This window comes from Nematostella vectensis, chromosome 2, assembly GCF_932526225.1.
Source record: "Nematostella vectensis chromosome 2, jaNemVect1.1, whole genome shotgun sequence".
NCBI classification, from domain to species: Eukaryota; Metazoa; Cnidaria; class Anthozoa; order Actiniaria; family Edwardsiidae; genus Nematostella; species Nematostella vectensis.
The window spans coordinates 6,369,124-6,387,716 of NC_064035.1; the positions used below are offsets into that span (position 1 = coordinate 6,369,124).

At 42.1% G+C, this 18,593-nt stretch overlaps 2 protein-coding genes across 8 annotated transcripts; one reads left to right on the forward strand and one right to left on the reverse strand.

Moving 5' to 3' along the window:
• Positions 1–595: 595 nt before the first annotated feature.
• LOC116601507 lies at positions 596–16,991 on the reverse strand. 7 transcript variants are annotated; one of them, XM_048724022.1, is made up of 7 exons: positions 16,951–16,991; positions 16,509–16,609; positions 15,981–16,121; positions 15,673–15,718; positions 15,003–15,180; positions 2,169–2,441; positions 596–1,876 (listed from the first exon to the last, which is right to left on the reverse strand). In XM_048724022.1, the coding sequence occupies exons 4-7, from the start codon at positions 15,694–15,696 to the stop codon at positions 1,464–1,466; spliced, it is 888 nt and encodes a 295-aa protein (XP_048579979.1). In that variant the 5' UTR covers positions 15,697–15,718; positions 15,981–16,121; positions 16,509–16,609; positions 16,951–16,991; the 3' UTR covers positions 596–1,463. The 7 variants fall into 7 exon arrangements, with proteins under 7 accessions (XP_048579979.1, XP_048579978.1, XP_032218268.1 ...); XM_048724021.1 differs by lacking the exon at positions 15,673–15,718 and having other exon boundaries at positions 16,951–16,989; XM_032362377.2 differs by lacking the exons at positions 15,673–15,718; positions 16,951–16,991 and having other exon boundaries at positions 16,509–16,769.
• LOC5517886 (extracellular calcium-sensing receptor) lies at positions 10,389–15,743 on the forward strand. The gene has a single exon (XM_032362373.2). It carries the CDS (start codon positions 10,389–10,391, stop codon positions 13,449–13,451), a length of 3,063 nt encoding a protein of 1,020 aa, XP_032218264.2. The 3' UTR covers positions 13,452–15,743.
• Positions 16,992–18,593: the final 1,602 nt, after the last annotated feature.

Genomic DNA, 18,593 nt, shown 5'->3' on the forward strand with positions numbered 1-18,593 from the left:
CAAGTAGTTAAAGCCAGAGATGGGGTTCATATCCGATAACCGCTTGGACTTTAAGATACTTCATTTGGTCACTGGCTTTTGAAACAGTACTGAAATGAAAACAAGCTTATAGATTATAGATACGAGATATCTAATGGAAAGCAAGCTGTGGAATGGGGCAATATGCTGGTGATAGGACTTGCGTGACAAAATGCTGATGATAAGACTTGCGTGACAAAATGCTGGCGATAGGACTTGCGTGACAAAATGCTGGTGATAGGACTTGCGTGACAAAATGCTGGTGATAGGACTTGCGTGACAATATGCTGGTGATAGGACTTGCGTGACAAAATGCTGGCGATAGGACTTGCGTGACAAAATGCTGGTGATAGGACTTGCGTGACAAAATGCTGGTGATAGGACTTGCGTGACAATATGCTGGTGATAGGACTTGCGTGACAAAATGCTGGTGATAGGACTTGCGTGACAAAATGCTGGTGATAGGACTTGCGTGACAAAATGCTGGTGATAAGACTTGCGTGACAAAATGCTGGTGATAGGACTTGCGTGACGATATCGCAAAATACCCACCCCGACATACATTCAGGTGACTCAATACGTCTATAGAATAATTTATTTATTTATTTTATTTACAGTCAAATAAACAACAGTTGACAGTCATTTTAGTTTTTATGCGATTTGTCGCGGTGACTGTGTCACGCCATTTGTCGTTAAATGTCACGCGGTAACCGCGTCACGCCATTTGTCGTTTAGTGTCACGCGGTAACTGTGTCACGACATTGATGATCCATTGTATGTGTTCTGGGATTTGACATTATCATTTCACGTCATTTGTCGTCAAGTGTCACGTGGTGGCCGTGTCACGCCATTGCTGATCCCTTCATTTGTATGTGTCCTGGGTTTTCACCTTCATATGTCACGCCATTTGTCGTCAAGTGTCACGTGGTGGCCGTGTCACGCCATTGCTGATCCCTTCATTTGAATGCGTCCTGGGTTTTCACCTTCACATGTCACGCCATTTGTCGTCAAGCGCCACGCGCATGCTGACTCAGCGGTCGATCAGACAACAAAGTACGAACGTCATATTAGGAAATACATTTACCTTGAGTCTAGCGAATCAAAATGTCGACCGCGCTCAAAACGTTGTTGCTTGTATGGCTGCCACATTAGGTAAACCATGTGTCAATGTATTTGTCTGATTCAAACGTTACTTACGCATTGGCTTACTCTTGATGATTCGCGCAAGATAACCGCTTAATAAATTATGTTATATTCGTTATACCGTGCTTTCTCGGATGGTTTATTTGTTAAACGTGGGCCTCGCGAGACGAAAGCCTTTTAACGTGGACCACGCGAGATGCACGCCTTTAAACGAGCGCCACCCAAGAAGCGCGAATTTTTATGAGCCAGTTTAGTGCGAGATGCGGGGCGCACCGAACAGCGCCCTGCGAGACACAAGCCTCCTATACATGCGCTAACCAGTCCTTGGAGGAAATGTAATTCGCACTGTGTATGACGTCACTCGCGGGAAGTGCCTCATGGTCCTCCAATAGTTCCTCCACTGTTGTCTCACATGAGAGGCTATCCAGTGAATTTGTAGAAGCTTGCACTGTCTTGTGATCTTTGTTTCTTTTTATTGTTACAGAAGGTTTTCTGATGTTTGGAAACTTTCTGACGTGAGGAAATAGTTTTCGATAACGCACCAACTCACACGAGAGAGCAATCGAGATCGCGCCAACAACGCCTATTAGAATGCTTGGAATGATGACGCTGGCAAGCCGTAACGCTGGCGTATGCTCGGTGCAAATCTTGGCTCCTTTCTTGTTTTTTTCATAATGTTTTTTTATTCGATTTTTTTCTTGATTCGTGATGATATCTGAAAAGGAAAATAAGAATATTTTATGTCTAATTTATTGGGATATAAACAAAAAGCAAATGATAAATAGATCAGGATAAAAATGACAGGGTTGTACCAACTCGCAGTGAAGTAGTTAGTGAGGTGTTATGAACTGGTACCGGGAATTTTTACGCAATAATTTGTTCTCCTTTTATGCTTTGTAGACCACTTTTTAGCTACACACCAAGTCAGAGTTTGCCCCCCTCCCCCCCACCCAAGTTAGATTCTGGATTATAGATAAGGGTAGCATGGTTTCGTTAAATCCTCATACCTTTAAGGTAAAGTGGCATATTGCACAGATCTCCGTCCTCACAGCAGTAATAATGCACGTTTGGTGTTCGCCTGCTCTTAGCTCCCGTCACGCATATGTGAGATGGCCTAAGGTTCTCCACACACCCATACGTAACATTGTTGTTCTGCGCATGCGCGTCAGTTCTGCTCGCCACATGTGCCGCCATATGGGCCTTAATATAACAGCCGTGTTGTGATTTGCACACCCCGAGCGAACATCGGGGACCATTACAGAAACATTCAATACGCCTTCCTGTATATAAGAAACATGGTTAGCTGAACATTTTATACTGTGAAAACAACAGCAAAAACAGTTTTCCTCTTTAAAAAGTGGGATTTGCCATGGAAGAACTCTGGGAGCCGGGTGGGGTTGTGACTTGGTATACCCAACGCTTACCTGAATACTCACCATTATTGAAATCCCCCTTGTCTAACCACACCCATGCCTTATTCTATTGCTTTTTCGTCACTTGAATTACTCGATTAAAAGGAACAAATTATGTATTCTGTTCATTGTTTTGTATCTTCTCAACACCAAGTTATTTTACCAATATCTTCTGAAGTCAACAGAGAGAAGTGTCGGGTATTGTAAGATGTGTTTCCATATCGCTTACATATTAGTCCTATTGAATTGAAAGACCATTCTAAGAGGAATAAATATTTTCTTTACGATGACGTTGACTGCTGCAATGAATTCCTTCAACATCGCATAGTACAGAAACGTGACTAAAACATGGTCAAATGGTTAGCATATCCGTAAGTTCAGCAACCGTTTAACAAAGCCACATGCACATGCACCTAAATAGGCATACTGATATACGAATACCTCCCTGCTAAGTTTATAACTAGAGCACGAGGAAAGAGTTCTTATTGATTTGGGAATGTGATTATTCCTTGAAGAAAATGGATGTATAATAGGGAGTATTTCCAGGTTGAAGAATATTGCATTAAAACTAGGTACACTTTTAGCAAAAATATGTTTGTTGTTGTTTTAACAAGAAAAATAGGTCCGCGTCTCTCCATTTTAATAGGCTTACATTCTTATGTCGGTATTATATGTCGATATCACGCCCGCGCACAGAAAAAGAAAATACTTTACAATATTACACTATAAATTATTTGCGGGAAAGGTTTGTATGGCAGTTACGAAGAAAAGATATGCAAGAAGCATGGGCGAATTGACCTATTCCTGCCGTATCGGCTGCCTAGCGCCTGCTATCCTGTGGCCGTAGAGGCCAGCAGCTGATCCAGTTTGTTTCTTTTTCGTATTGGCAGCCACTTTGGCGCGCATTTTTGCTTAGCTAATCAGTTAATCTTTCCTTGTGAATTCAAGATCGAAATGATGAAAGAAAGCAACTTTTAAGAGATACGCTCGCTTATGATATTTCATTATTCGCTCTTATTTTCAAAATATCGTTTTAAATGAGTTTGCAATTGCTGATTAAACTCAGGAATTGTATTAACATCAAAAAGCCATACTTAGCAAATCCCGACAGCCTTAGCGAAGTGTGCTGCCCCAATGAGTTTTAGAAAATACTAATAAACACGAAAAAAAACCTTGTAGTAGATTAGCTTTATTGCCTACACTCAACTTAAAGCAAATTGTTTCAAGAAAATTACCCAATGTTTCCGGCAAGTCTATTTGTACCGAGATGCATTTCCGCCAGGCACAGCTCAGCACTACGTATCAATGTTGCTTATAAGCTTGGTATTCAAGACATCGGGAGCCACGCTTGTGTCTTATGTTGATTTAATTGATAAGTTTTTACGCCACAGAGTCGCTGCACCGTCATATCTACTCGGATCATCTTAAGTATATGGCGTCCCGGATATATTTTGATGCTTCGTTTATAATTAGCAATCTCGATTTTTGAGAGTTTGAGTATTACATGCCCTCCAGATTCGCTCCTTAAAGGTGAAGTACATTCAAACGGAGCCAATGCTCGCCATTATTTAACGCTCTTGCCGCCTTTTTTATTTTTGTTGACCACGCACTTGGAAATTCACTCTTATTTTCCTTTTTTGTTTTCCAGTTTTATTGATATCTTATGTGGAAACAAATCCCCTTCTCCGCATTTCCTAAACTCCAATATTATGGTTTATATTTTCGTCGCACTTATGTGTCTCCTATTTTTCCTTTGTCCCATTCCCGATCCTCCAAGTTTGACATAAAAAATCCATTTAAACAAAAACCGAATGTTAAACCATTTACCGAGGCGCCAGTGTAATTTTAATCTTAAATGATTCAAACGCGAATTTGAAAGCACATCACCAAAGATAAAAGGCTTATCTCCCAAACGATTTTCATTAAATTCGCCAGAATGAAGTGCGTTTTTCTTTCCCTCGCGAGTTCTATCTTTGGTCGGTATTTGTTAAATGTACCGATAAATGTTGAAGTTTAATTCGAATTGTTTCTTTGTCGGTATTCGTTGTTGTTAAAATCGTGTAGATCATTTTTAGTCGTTTCCGCTGGCAAATTTATTGAAATATTGCAATTAATGTTTTTCACTTCAATGCATGAATTTTTTCATTCATACAACGTACTACTGCAAGTGCATGATTCTTCAGATGTTTATCAATCACACAGCCCTTTTACTAATTCATTAAATTCTCACTTTTCTGATATCCTTCGACCCTGCTGATCCGAGTTCGTGATGCTAGATTCGCTCATTTTGGTACTCGTGTTCCAAATTCTGCTAATTTCATTCTCGTTTTGCTTTCTCTTAGTGATAACGGCATTCTTTATTTAATGAATAAATAACCATGACAGTGCCTATCTGTGTGACTTATTGATATATTTTTAAAAGGGAAAACACACATTCTTTCTTATCGTAGGTCCGATATTTCATGGATACAGCACAATTTAATCTGTTACTATATTAATTCCCTGAATTTAAAAACTCGGCTAGGGGCCAGCGCCTCTGAGGTCCTCCCCAAACCAACAGTATAATTCAACTTAGAAAATTAGCAACCTAATTTCCCGTCGATATCATATAACAAAATGATTAAAGTTTCCCCAACTTGGCGAAAATCGCAGAAAACGAGTGAAAGGGACATAAAACGTGAAGTATACTCACTGAGGTGAATTCGATATTTTGGTTAGTGGTTTTGTTTCGATGAAGTGAAAGATAATATGTTGTACTTGAGAGGAACGACCTCTTATAGTAATTCCCCGTTCGCAATTCACCTCGAGCTACACGCTGACACAAAAATATAAATAACACCTACCACGAGTTAGTTTTGCAAGTAGCATCACGGCGAAAAAAAGCGCTGCTTTAGTGAGAGCCATACCACCCGCCGCCAGTTAGCTGTAGAGTGAACCGTGGTGAAACTTGCCATCCGGCCTAGTGCGCGCAGTTGATGCCATCATGGGGGGACACGCTGACCCTGCCTGGCACCGTCAACATCAAGCTATTATACATGCAGCCTTCTGATTGGTCAGTCTACTCTCTATGTCGACCGCACCAGTCCACGCCAGTCTTAGCCAAACTGTTGCCATTAATTAATTGCTTCAAACGCGGAAATATTTAGGAGCCTTTTTGACGAGTGTTAAAATTTTCTTAATATCGCTTTGAGATTAGAAAACAATTGTTGGCCCAAGAATCCAGGCACCGCACGAACACAGGCTTTTACCCAAATTTAAATGGCGGATCTTGTTTTTATTTTTAATTTTCTTATTCACAACCTTTCAGTTCGTCCTCGCCGTCACTGCTGAATTCGCTAATAGGTTGTAATCAGGCCATTTTAAGGGTCGACTATTAGTCACCTAGGCGCCTAGTGCGCGAGCTTGTAATGCTAAATTGTTAATGTTATAAACGTGGAAATGTTTTTTAATAGCTTTTGCACGCAATTCTGACAAAACTGGACAAATTCTCTGACAAATTCTCCCCTATTAAACCTTTTTTGGGTGAGTGAAGTGAGGTGCTGTCGTTGCTAAAACCATGTGTTCTCCTTCTTGTATTTAAAGAAACGAGCAATAGTACTAAAATAACTTTTTATGGTGCTTGGAAGACTGCTTGAGCCTCTTCAGTGTTCCGCTGAATGTCCTTATTATCTGCTTAATGTTATTTTTATTATATTTTTTCGATGATTTGTTAAAGTTTCACATTGATAGCAACTCATATTTTTTTTGTACAATATTTGATAGAAAAAAAGTGTTTCTCCTGTTTAGGGATATGACGAATATGCTGCGTCGTATGTTTTCTCTCTTTGTTTTCTCCTTTCTCAATTTGACCTGAGGAGTTGTGAGGATTGAAAGGGGAACTGTTCGCTTTCTGCTTATTGTTTGTTCTCCCGGTAAAGCCGCCCGCCGTCGCCTCTCAAGCCAGAATGACACTTGCCATGCAATTTTCGCGCGCAAATCTCGTCTGTATGGCGCCAAACTCGGCGACTGCCGCTATCGGCAAAGGCGGGAATAAGACCTTGTTGACTAAATTAAAAGATGCATGTTAAAATTAAAGCCCAGAAAGCCTTCAGCGAAATTTTCTTACTTTTTAACTTGGAGAATTAGTTTGGGGGCAAAGAGAGCTGGCTCCAACAGGTCGAGTTTCATTCAGTCCATGTAGAGCAAGTGGCGGCACTTTAACTCGCGTCACACTAAGGGGTCGTCATCAGAGTGACATTTTATGAATGATCTAGCTTAATTATTTAACACAGTGTTTTCGAGAACACAAGGGTTTATCGATTTGGCTATAGTTGTTATAGCGATACTTGCAAAAATCGAAAGAAAAGGAAAAGACAATTAAAAACAACATTTCGTGATGTCTCCTTTGTCGTGTAAAGACTGCCCTTAGGCAATGCATTACTTAAATTTTAAACTTTCGTAAACGTTTCATTTTAGAGCTGATAACAACGGGGAAAAAATGGATATAAGCCGACAATCTTTGTCTTTAACCTCTCACGAATATATAACAAAGTGATGTTATCATGAACAGCATCTAATATCACAAGAAGGCAGTAGCATTCGGCCAGCTGTAGATATCTCGTTTTTAAAGTTATGGTACCTTAAAGCGAACGCTTGTCTGGGATTTGTCGGATAATCTTGAGAGTAATCCTATTTTTCTCTCGGAAAAGGTTTTTTGGGACTCTTGACGATGCCTTTGTCTGGATTCAAATTTCTTGCCCCAAACCATTTATTATTTTAAAAGGGTGTAATTTTTTGTTTGTTTCACCAACTCAATAAAAATTTGGAGGCGCATTCTGCCTTTTAGTCCTAAAACATAAAGCAATGTCAAATTCTAGATGAAATTAAATTGATTACATATCACCGCGGCTAGCTGGACTTTTCTTATTTCATGCTGGGGGTTTTACCAGACTGAGGCTGTCGAATGTTTTTTTATTATTTTAATTGCTCAGAACCACATAAATATAACATAAGTACGGTATGTATAGTATTTGTACCCCTATCCCTTGCCCTATAATCGTATAGCACAAAAGAGAAGCTAGCTGAGGTCTTTGTTGTTATTAAATGTGTTATGACTTGCTGATGGGCCATCTCGAGTGCCTACTACTTAAGTCGCCTCACTAAGTGTGTGTGCATTTAGGCCTAATTCTTCCAAAGTACAAATTACTTGAGTTATTACTCACTTATTTGGGTAGCTTCACCGCGAGTGCCATCTAGCACATGGCAAAACTGAGGATTCCTCTCATTAACCATCACCCTCACACAGCGAGGCGTTTCCGACCATTCTTCAGATTAGACATTTCCTCTTTAGAAAAAAAAGCAGTAATCATGATAATCCGTCTGAGGGGCTTCTAAAAACCCTCATTCTAGTAATATCTGATTATTGATGATGGATCGAATGTAAAGTTAGTTTTTTTTTTTTGTACAGTGCTTCTTATGTGGCGGACTCGACTCAGTGCCCTTCTAGCAGGCCTTTCTTCCTGTTTGATAACAGTTCACTTAGCCGTCTGTCGCGTCTTTTGTTGAAACAAACAGAGAACAAGCTCTGCTAGCAAGGTATGGGTCCCCTCCGCAGACTTCTGAACTCTGCCATGAGAAAGCACCCAAGCACATTGCCTAGCGCAGGCGACTTGGGATAATGCCTAACGCCGCCAGTATACAATGGAGTGATGATTTCCCAACAAAAAGTGCTCTGCAAGAACAGAAAATTACTCTCCAGCGCAGATCTTCACTAAAAGCTTTCATGGTTCGAGCAGCTGGATCGTTCGAGAGAGGAGTTTAGCAACATACTTCATGTAGTAAGGTTTTAAGAACTCGATTGGGAGATTTATCTAATATGAGAATGTATGACGTCCACCAACAACTAACCTTATGGGTCAAATGACTGTCGAATGACAGAACATTGGAAACCACCCGGGGATTTGAAAATAGGTGTAATCCTAACACCCGTACCATAATCCACTACTTCTAACAGTTTATACCATAATCCACCACTTCTATCTCCCAACACAGGGGCGTCGGTCGGGGAGGGGCAGGCCGGGGGGGGGGGGGGGGGGGGGGCGCTTGCCCCCACTTTTCTGAGCGGATGTGTGTGTGTGTGTATTAATATGCTAGTAGCATTGCTCGCTTTTAATCAAAATTATGCTTGCTTTTAAATATTATGCCATTCTTCCAACATATGCTCGACAAAAAATGGGAAAAAAACAATAAAAGAAAGTTGATCTTTGAAACTTTTCTTTAATATGGGCATAATATAAAAGATATTACAGGAACCCATTGAAAAACAAAGCTTTCATGCAAAACTATATTAAATACAAAGCTTTACTGTAACGCATTTCAATATACCGAAGCATCACACTTGTAAGTAATCACGGCTGCACTTTCTTGACAGTCGAGGTCCAATTAGGTTGATCGGAATGCATCTAACGACTCGGCTTTATTTTTCCTCGCGATCAGCAACAACACATTGCGCAATGTCCCGAGAGCAAGAGTGGAACTGGGAACAAGTTTTTCCTAGACTTCCTGTTCCGACTCTTTCCCACCCCTTCCCTCGACCTCAGCCCCCCTCATTTCATTATAAAATATATGAGATAGTACAGGCGCTCTGATTGGTGGGATTGGTCACTTAAAAAAAATGCTGACATCCTAAGCAAAAAGATCAGGAACGTTAGAGAGCGGTACCCTCATTTTGGACTTGACATTGAACAAGACGCTACTCGCTTACCAGTGTTGATTAAGCAAGATGGCAATTAAATTACCATTTTCATTTCCGGAAATCCTATGTAGGGGAGGGGTGGGGGCGTTTATTAGAGAAAGACGTTCATTACAAACTTGTAAGCTTAGGGGGCCGTTCATCAGATCAGAGGCGTTCCGTCTTTTATCCAAATATAGTACCAACGGATTCCTGCAATGTTCCTTTCTACGATTGAAAACTCTCGCTTAGTAATCGTCCTATATGGAATTATAAACTGGGTTTAAAGAAGCAGAGTTTCCACTTCACTGTGAAGGGGGGTGAAGGGGTATTCTCAATTGTACTCGCCTTGGCTTGGGTCGTCAAGAGCTTTATTGGAGGGTTGTATACCCCCCAAACCCTTGTAGCTTAGCTTAAAATTCTTAGTAATGCCAGACAGATATAGTAGGGGATGAAGAACATTTTCTTTTAGAATTACCGGGATGATTTACTTGATTTTTATGTGTAATGCTAGACACCTTGCCAAAATAGAATTTTATTTATTTTATTTTTGGATCCACATCGATGTAGATGTTGCATAAGGTCCTATACATAAAATCCCATCAATAAAATAACTACCTACCTCCTCCGTAGTACAATAAGCCGAAATCAAAAATACTTTCTAAATTTAAATACTAGCCAGACAGGCATTAAAACCGTCGAGCTTGTCACGTGATGTGCTCACATTCGGGATTGAAGCATGTGAGCACATCTTCCTAAAACCCTGCTTTTGATAAGTTATCAATAATTAATGATGTACTTGCTCTTGTTACAGAATCAGCTTATCAATGTCTAAATAAAACACTGTTTGTCACGCTGTGTTGTCGTTGTACCAACTTTCTGTGGCTTGGATGTTACCAATTCAAGTAAGTCATTAGAAGAAGCGGCTAAACTAGTTGAACCACACACTACGCCTCTTTGTATGCACTTACGAATCCCTTTGTATGTACTAACGAATTGATAATTTATTCTTTAACCGAGCAGACATGCTGTGAGATATTTACTCAAGCAGAGATAACGGGATTCTGTTTGTGCTTTACAGCGTGGCAGACCAAGGGTAGTCAACAATGTCTGTTCCTCGAGTACTTTCGGGTATCTTATGTTTCTTTATCATGTCTATGTTTGAAGCTCATGGCAGTCAAATGAGCCGTAGACACGTCGCTGGTGACTTGATCATCGGAGGCTTATTTCCTATTCACGAGACTGGGGCAGCTGGTAATTCATGTGGTGGGGTTTTACCAAAAGGGTTACTACTCACGGAAGCGATGGTATATGCCGTGCATCGCGTAAACCACGAGAAAGTACTGCCTTTTAACATGACTTTAGGGCTCGATATCCGAGACACTTGTAATCTTTTGAGCAACGCATTGAGAGCTACTCTGAATTTCGTAGAACTAAGGAAACACAATCAAGAGACAAACGCTAGCCAGGCAACGAACTATTATGGTGTAGCTAACTCATCAAAGTCAAACTCAGGAGGTATAGAATCTGGCTCATTGATATCTGTATTGGGAGCTGGGAGGAGCGAGCTTTCCGTGGTTGTAAATACAATTCTAAGTTTGTACGACATTCCCCAATTGGGATATACATCGAGCTCCGGTGTTCTTAGTGATAAGTCACGCTACAAGACATTCCTAAGAGTTGTTCCTCCCGACACGAAACAAGCGAAGACATTGGTAAAGCTGGTTGCGCATTTCGGCTGGAACTACATATCCCTGGTGTCGTCTGATGACCAGTACGGAGGTCCCTTGAGGGAGGTGTTCAAACACGAATCACGATTACGCTCTGTGTGCCTGGCCCATGATATCGTGTTACCATATCAACCAACAGCGGAATATATCAATGCAGAAGTCACGAAACTGAAAAAGGCACTCAAGGCCAAGGTCATTGTGATATTTTCTTTGGAATACGTCGCGCGTATGGTAATCGCTTCTGCGCATGCTCATAATCTAACCGATCGGATCTGGATTGCGAGCGATTCTTGGTCCGATGCCATCGAGCGTTTTCAGTCGCGGTATCCCACAATTCTCGGTAACGCGATAGGTATCATGTTCAAATTTACACTCGTTCCAGACTTCCTGAAACACCTATCCTTACGCATGTCCGGACACGACGCATGGGCGGACGGTTTACGGGGCGCTCTACGAGCTGAAGGCTTGTATCACGTAATCATGTCTAATAGCACCGACGCTATCAGGCAAGACAAACACACGCGAACTGCACTTGCTCGAGTGAGCTACGTCATTGACGGTGTTTATATGATTGCTTATGCCATAAGGGATTATTGTTTGTCTCAAAATACTGATAATAAGAACGATAGCAGACATGTATGCTTGAAGAGAATTGAGCCCAAGGTCTTGCTCAAGCTGCTTTTTGGTCAAACACGCAAAGGTTTCACAGGCGACATAACAATCGATGCTAGCGGTGATCCTAGCGGGGTCTATGACCTCATTGCATCCATACACAGTCAGCGGGGCCCTAGCTCGTGCTTTGCGTATAATGTCGTGGGTAGCTATGACACGCAGAGTGATGTTCTTACACTCAATCACTCGCTTATCACGTGGAACAACACTCCTATTTCCCGCTGCAGCCAGGCCTGTCGTGCAGGGTTCTACATCCTCCGTAAGCCGTCGGACCCTCCGTGTTGCTGGGAATGCAGGCGTTGCCCTTTTGGGCGTGTTAGTGACACTTCTAATGCAACAAATTGCGAGGATTGTCCCTCTAGTCATTTCCCAAATAGCGAGAAGACGCGTTGTGTGTTTGTGCCTTTGCGGTACCTGAACTGGCGCAGTCCTTGGAGCGTGGTGATCGTCGTGTGGTCTATACTGGCTTTTCTCCTCACCAACCTAACTATTCTTATGTTCATAAAGCACCGCACCAGCCCTGTTGTGCGGGCGTGCTCGTTTGAGATCAGCATTGTTCTATTGTGCACAATCGCTTTGGGATTCCTCATTCCATTTTTTGAAATCGGGAAGGTATCAGACGCATCGTGCAAGACATCCGCGTTTACTTTTGCGGTCGTTTTCGCCGCGACCCTCTCCCTGATCCTCGCTAAAATTAATAGAACGGTCCTGGTGTTTACCCGTCATTCCGGCGAGGGCTGGCTCCATAGTCGGTACCTCATGTCGAGCAAAGCTCACTTCGTTAGTGCGCTACTTCTGGTTTTGCTCCAGGTAGCGGCTTGCATCGCATGGTTCTACCAATACCCACCACACGCTGTTATCACCCCAGTCCTCACGGCATCGTCTCTGCAGCGCCTTCTTTATTGCGCCGGCAATACCAATGAGTGGTTCATGTTGACCAGCGGTTTTCTGATCCTTTTGAGTTTGATATGTACTGGCCTTGCGTTTCGTTCCCGGAATTTCCCCGAGAACTACAACCACGCCAAGTTCATAACGTACGCCATGTTCACATTCAATCTGATATGGTTGACGTTCATGGGCGCATATTTTGGTGCTCCTCAACGAGGCTTGCATCAGCAAGTGATTCGCTCGTTTGCGATGATTCTCTCCAATCTCTGTCTGCTTGTAATAATGTTTGGGCCTAAACTCTATATCATCCTCTTTAGACCGGATCTCAATAACGCAAGAACGTTCCGTAAAATGACACTAGAGCATATTCTTAAATCTTCTTCGTTAGATCACGGAGGGAGTAGTTTATCCATGGCTTCAGTTCGCAGCCAAGGAAACATGTTCGTCATGGATCTCGCGTGTGACCCCAATGAGAAGGCTGTGCAGACATTACGCGTACTGATGCGAAATGCCTACACACAGACGGAGGCCAAGTCCAACAATAAGCTCTTCGCGCAGCTGTTCGCGCTACCAGGAAGAACAAGGCGAAGTGGAGCACGGGGAGGTAGGGCGTGGAGTGAGAGCGATACAGTAGATAAAAATGAGAGCGATCAAAGAACGCCAAAAGTGAAGCCTATTAAGCATAGCAGCAGTGCATCTCAACTCAGCGGAAAGGCCACAAAGAGCATGCGCGGGAACAGGAACTTGCATGACATTATGGAGACTGATTTCAGCTCGAAGATGCTGAACGAGGCCGAGGATGATTGTATATGGCAGCAAACCAGTGCGCATAATCCAAGCTGTACCCCCGCTGGTAACCTACCGGAAAGCTATGTCTGAACATTTACATCCTAGAGTGGAGCAGGGGTTTGAGGTCATGACGGTTTATCAACGCAAAACCCATCAAAGAATTATTTGGAAAGTTGATTTGTGAGAGCGCAGATTCGCAGAGAGATGGTCAGTTGAAGGCTTAGAAAGGCGCCTCAGGCAGCCACCATTCAATTCATGTCTGACCACGGATATCACAGCAAGATGCGGCTGGAAATTTTTAAAATTCTCTAAGGAAACAGAATCATTATATCAACCAGAAATCTACCACTTCAAGTACCATATATGTTTCATTTTTTAATTTTCACAGTATTTATATGTTGTTTTCCCTTCATTTTTTTCTAGCAGGCAGATGGAAAATGATATTATACTGTGTGGTTCTAAGGTGATATGTTATCAACAGCCCACTAAAAGCTTGCATAGGAAGACAACCCACGTTAATACTTTAATTTAACCGTATTCAAAGCCTTTCAAATTCAAATGAAAGGCGGCAGATTGAGGAGGAAACCTTTTTGAAATATCAATAGGTAATTGAATGAACGAGCAGGAATATTGTTATAAGAAAAGGAATTAAGCTTTACAACCGTGGCCCTCATTTGAGCTCATAGTAATTTCAGGATGTTGGAAAAAAAGATAATGTACTTCCGACATTCTGTATGTGATTTTGTTTGCTGTGTTACGGGTTTTACCGGCGACCAAGTGGGCGGCTCCCGAAGGATCTAGGCCAAAGACAGCTGCAGTCCACAGGGACCCCGTTAACCTTGAGAACCTTCATTTGTTGAAACTGTCCGTGGGACGGGTCGTACACGACGAAGTACATGGTTACCTTTACTTCCACGCAGTCCATCCTGCCCCACAGGCAGCGGTTTTCTGATGGCCGCTTGACCTTTGGTTGGGCCCGCTGTGCACGCTGGGAGTCATCAGTGCTTGTCGTGTTCGGTCGACAAGAGATCTTGTAGAAGCGATGAGGGAGAAAGACGGCTTGCGTGGAATATGTCCCCGTGAATAGTTTCTTTGTCTCAATATTGCGCTGCAGGGACGGTGATGATTCATAAACAGTCGCTTGCTGATCGCTTTGGCTGGGGGCGTGTACATTTCACGGGCGTTCACTTTATGCTCTGCTCAAAATATGTTTGGAAATTTTTTTTAGTATGGAGCGCGGTTAAATTGGAATTTAATTAAGACAAGGTGGGGTCGTTTCGAACAGGGATGATTTACCGGGTTGTGTAACGAACATTCGAAAATTCTTCACTTCGATAAATAAGTGTGAATCACCACAAAGGCAGCGAAATCAAAGCTTTACGATTAGCAATCGCCTTTTTGCTTATTGTGTATTTAATATATCGAAATTCTCACTGTAACTGCAGATAAGAGCAATGAAGTACAGTTACACCCGATAATTCGACCTCCAACGAAAATTAAAAGAAGTCCAGGCCATCGGGCGCTCGGATCTTCGAATGTACGATTATATTAGATGTACTTGAAGAGAAACAATGTCGAGAATAGAAAACTGATTAAGTTATCGTGGGTTATATCACTGTGCTATTTGTGGTATCACCTCACCTAAATCATCCAGGTTGTACTCTTCCATTTGTATGTCAGGCTGCACTACAGACGAGATATCTTGGATTCGTTCCGTCATGGTGTGCTCGTGTGTAGATGTGACGAGAATGCCAACAGTTAATGATGTAAGTTGAAGACATAGAAGCCATACCACTAGAGTACGACCCATCGCCGCCATCTAACGACCAGAGAAACAGACATTTTTAAACTACAGGTTTTTAAGAGGCTGTGTCACTATATACGGCTCTCTGTGTCAATCATAGCTATTTCATCCATTTTATTGTTGTGAAACTACATGTCATTGCCCTAAACGCTATCACCTGCGTCTATCATAGAGTAGTCTTAGTCTATAGAAAATGAGGGGGAAAAAATCATATTTAGGCAGTTGGCATCTTGAGATATCATGCATCGCCAAAAGCTACTCACATTCGAAGGCGATCGCTTTGTCAAGACAACCCTCCTTCGTGGATTTTTCTAACTTACTGTGCGTCTTTCATTGCTTTGTTCGATTTATATCGATTTGGGCGTTATTTTCCTAAAAACAATTTGTTCCGTTCCATTTATGTTTAAAGTTAAGGCAAATTATTTTTGTTTGTGTTTGCTTTTTTACGCACTATAGCGCTTAATTGAGTTCCTTATAGTATTCATCTTTTTATGTTTAAAGACTTACTATTGTTTGACACTGTAAAAGCATCCGGTATGCATATTGTCGTTTCCTAAAAAAAATGTTTTTTTCGTGTAGCCCAACGTTGTTCCAACTTTCCTGCTAGCAGAAGCCTATTTTCTCTGTATTTCGCTGGCGTTCGCGAGGAAAAGAGACTCTTTTCCTCGGCAAACGCCAGCCCAGCGAAATTCAGAGAAAAGAGGCTTCTGCTAGCAGGGAATGTTCCAACTCCTTCCTCTGCACATCTTCGATGACTAGCGTCACATAAAGGGAATTTTTTTAAAGAAAAAAATTTGGGCAAGCCTGGTACTGACCTGTGTCTGATTATGGTTTGGCTTGTTACTGTGTATCTGACATTTGTGCATTACTCTCCGTGAGAGGTGGAGTTTCGTACCAAAAGAATACGTGATTGCAAATGCGTCCTCGGTAAATGACAATTCTAAGCCTTAAAGTGCCTGCAACAAAGGATCGACAACAAAAGCCTTAATTTACACACGTCATTAGCATTGCATGGCCCAGAACTGCCAGGATGTTTCTGCAGCAAGCAATCACCGACACCAATATGCCAGTAAGAATTGGAATCTTGGTTTTGATCACAAGGCTTAGAGTGAAAACGGGTTTGCTCGGCAAAGATGTGCCACATGGTGATGCAAACGACATAACTACCTAACTAGGCCTGTAGGGGGGGGGGGGGGGGGGGGGGGGCGGAAGAGTCCCCCACTCGACCGGAAGGTATGACGAGCAACCTAAGAGAAAATGTCCCGCTTTAAGGGTAAACGAACCCCCCCCTCCCCTTCAAAACCTGGCTTTTAACGGCATGCTAACGAACTGCTAGTACTTACCCTGAGACTAGAGGCGCCATGCTTCACTCGTTCACCAGAAAAAGAGCAGCAGCACACAAAGCTCAGCCGTTAGTTCGAGTGTCAGGCCCATTTTTCGCCCCCTTTGAAATAAAAATATACAAATTGAAATGGCTTGATACTCAGGCCTCTCTGTCGTTTGACGTTCGACTTGAGCCCTGGCAAATAGCTCCATCGGCAGCCAGTTTTGCTGACACAGCTTTGCTCATTTGGCCACAAGGCAAGAGGAATGTTGGCGAACGTCTTCTCAACACCCCCCAACACGGTGTTCAAACAGCGTTAGCATTATTGCTAGGCCAGGTCATGCCAGCTTTATTGACGCTGTTTTCATTGGGCTTTAGCGTGAACAATACAATACAATAAAACTTAACAATAAAATTTTACGATCGGCAGAAACCTTTGGTAGAGAGCCTTTGGTACCCACCGTAGATTATCTGAGGTAGTGTAGAAAATCCAACTGCCAGGGGCGACGGACAGGGGAGGGCAGGGGGCGCTTGCTACACCCCCCCCCCCTCCCCCCCCACACACACTTTTCTGAGCAGTGTTTTTTTCTTACATTAACGGTAGTGTTACATGTATTAATCGGTTGCTTGATAAAAGACGATATTAATTTTTTTTACCTGTATATATATTATCTACTCTATTTCAACCCCCCTCCCCTTTAAAAAAACATTTACGAAACCCCAAATGAGAGCGGGCTACCATTAATGATACATTACCATATGATACTACAAAAAGTCGTGAATATTTTGCATAATTAACATAATTACTACTGCCAATGAATGTAAACAATTAACTGCTCTACAAGGTAGCTGTCTCGAAATCTCGTTGCACCGTACGCGCATACCTTCATCATCGATCTACGCTGTCGTCGTTGTTGTATTTTGCGGGCGGGAGGGAGGCGCTTCTGAAGCAACTAAATGTGCATGAAGCAAAACCTTTAAAGTAAAGTGGTAAAGAGTGCAACAACAGACCACAAGGGTACCGTTTATTATAATGATTCTCAAATTAACGAAAGTTAATTGAGAGTTCGAAAAACTGATTTATTATTTTCCGTGAGTGTCATCAAGACAACAAGGACGGAATGCCTGTGGTATGTCTATCTTGTTTACGACCTCCTGCACCCCGCAGCCCCAAAGCAGGCCATCATCGTGAGCCGGTAAGTCAAGCGTGACATCAAAACAACACCTTGTACCTACAGCATCATGTTCAAAAATACAAGAACGAAGAAAGTGAGAAAGTGCTAGTCCAAATATCCTACAGTTTTGTTTTAATTCATTTTTAATCCAAATTTTTCTTTTTAAATGTTATAACGTTTTGCAGATGGCAATTCCCGTAAATCCTATTTTTGTGTAACGATAACCCTGGGTCCACTGAGCAGTTGGTTTTGCATAAGTAGCGATGCGTGGTCGCCAATGACAACAGTGATTTATGAACAGGTGGATGTAATGCAACAAGGGTAATTATGTGTCCTGATAGGGGCTAGGAAATATGATAAAACAGTAGCCTAGATATATAATTATCACTATTTCGGGCATGCGGGAACTCTCCCTGCTTTTTCTTCGTCTTCACGCCTTAGCCTGTAGCTTCTTTTGTTAACCGAGTCTATTTTCGTTGAAATAAAAACAAAAATGGAAGCAGAGTATCGTATTGCTGGTTGATTTCAAAGTAAACACTCCTTACCGTCAATACGTCTCTCTTTAAGTAGAGTACCACTTTGTAAAAAAAAAAAAAAAATAGATTCATCTGTTATTAATCAGTTTAATTCATCATCCCTCCCTTTCCCCAGCCCCAATATTGCCCCTCGCGTTTTTATTTTCTGTCAAGTATTAAATAGGCTCGAGGTGATTTTGTTATAATCGTGCTATAAATCTGGATAACTGTTTTCTAGTCATACTGCCCGGCCATTTTTCCCATCTTTGTGGCTTTGAGGGATTTTTGTGTTCAACCCGATTGAAAGCACGGAACGCCGCGCTGTTATTCAAAAGCTTGTCGCGTCGGCACGACCTAAACAGGAATTGGAGTGTCGGCACACACAAACACAACGCATGCAAAAAATAAAATAAT

Bases quoted from the DNA above. Each gene is read 5' to 3' on its own strand.
- LOC116601507 (XM_048724021.1), bottom strand. From the start codon at position 16,031: ATGCACAAATGTCAGATACACAGTAACAAGCCAAACCATAATCAGACA. The intron at 15,181-15,980 runs GTCAGTACCAGG...TCTGGTCGTTAG, and splicing joins CAAACCATAATCAGACACAG to ATGGCGGCGATGGGTCGTAC. The intron at 1,877-2,168 runs GTATGAGGATTT...TTTCCTTTTCAG, and splicing joins TATGCCACTTTACCTTAAAG to ATATCATCACGAATCAAGAA.
- LOC5517886 (XM_032362373.2), top strand. From the start codon at position 10,389: ATGTCTGTTCCTCGAGTACTTTCGGGTATCTTATGTTTCTTTATCATG.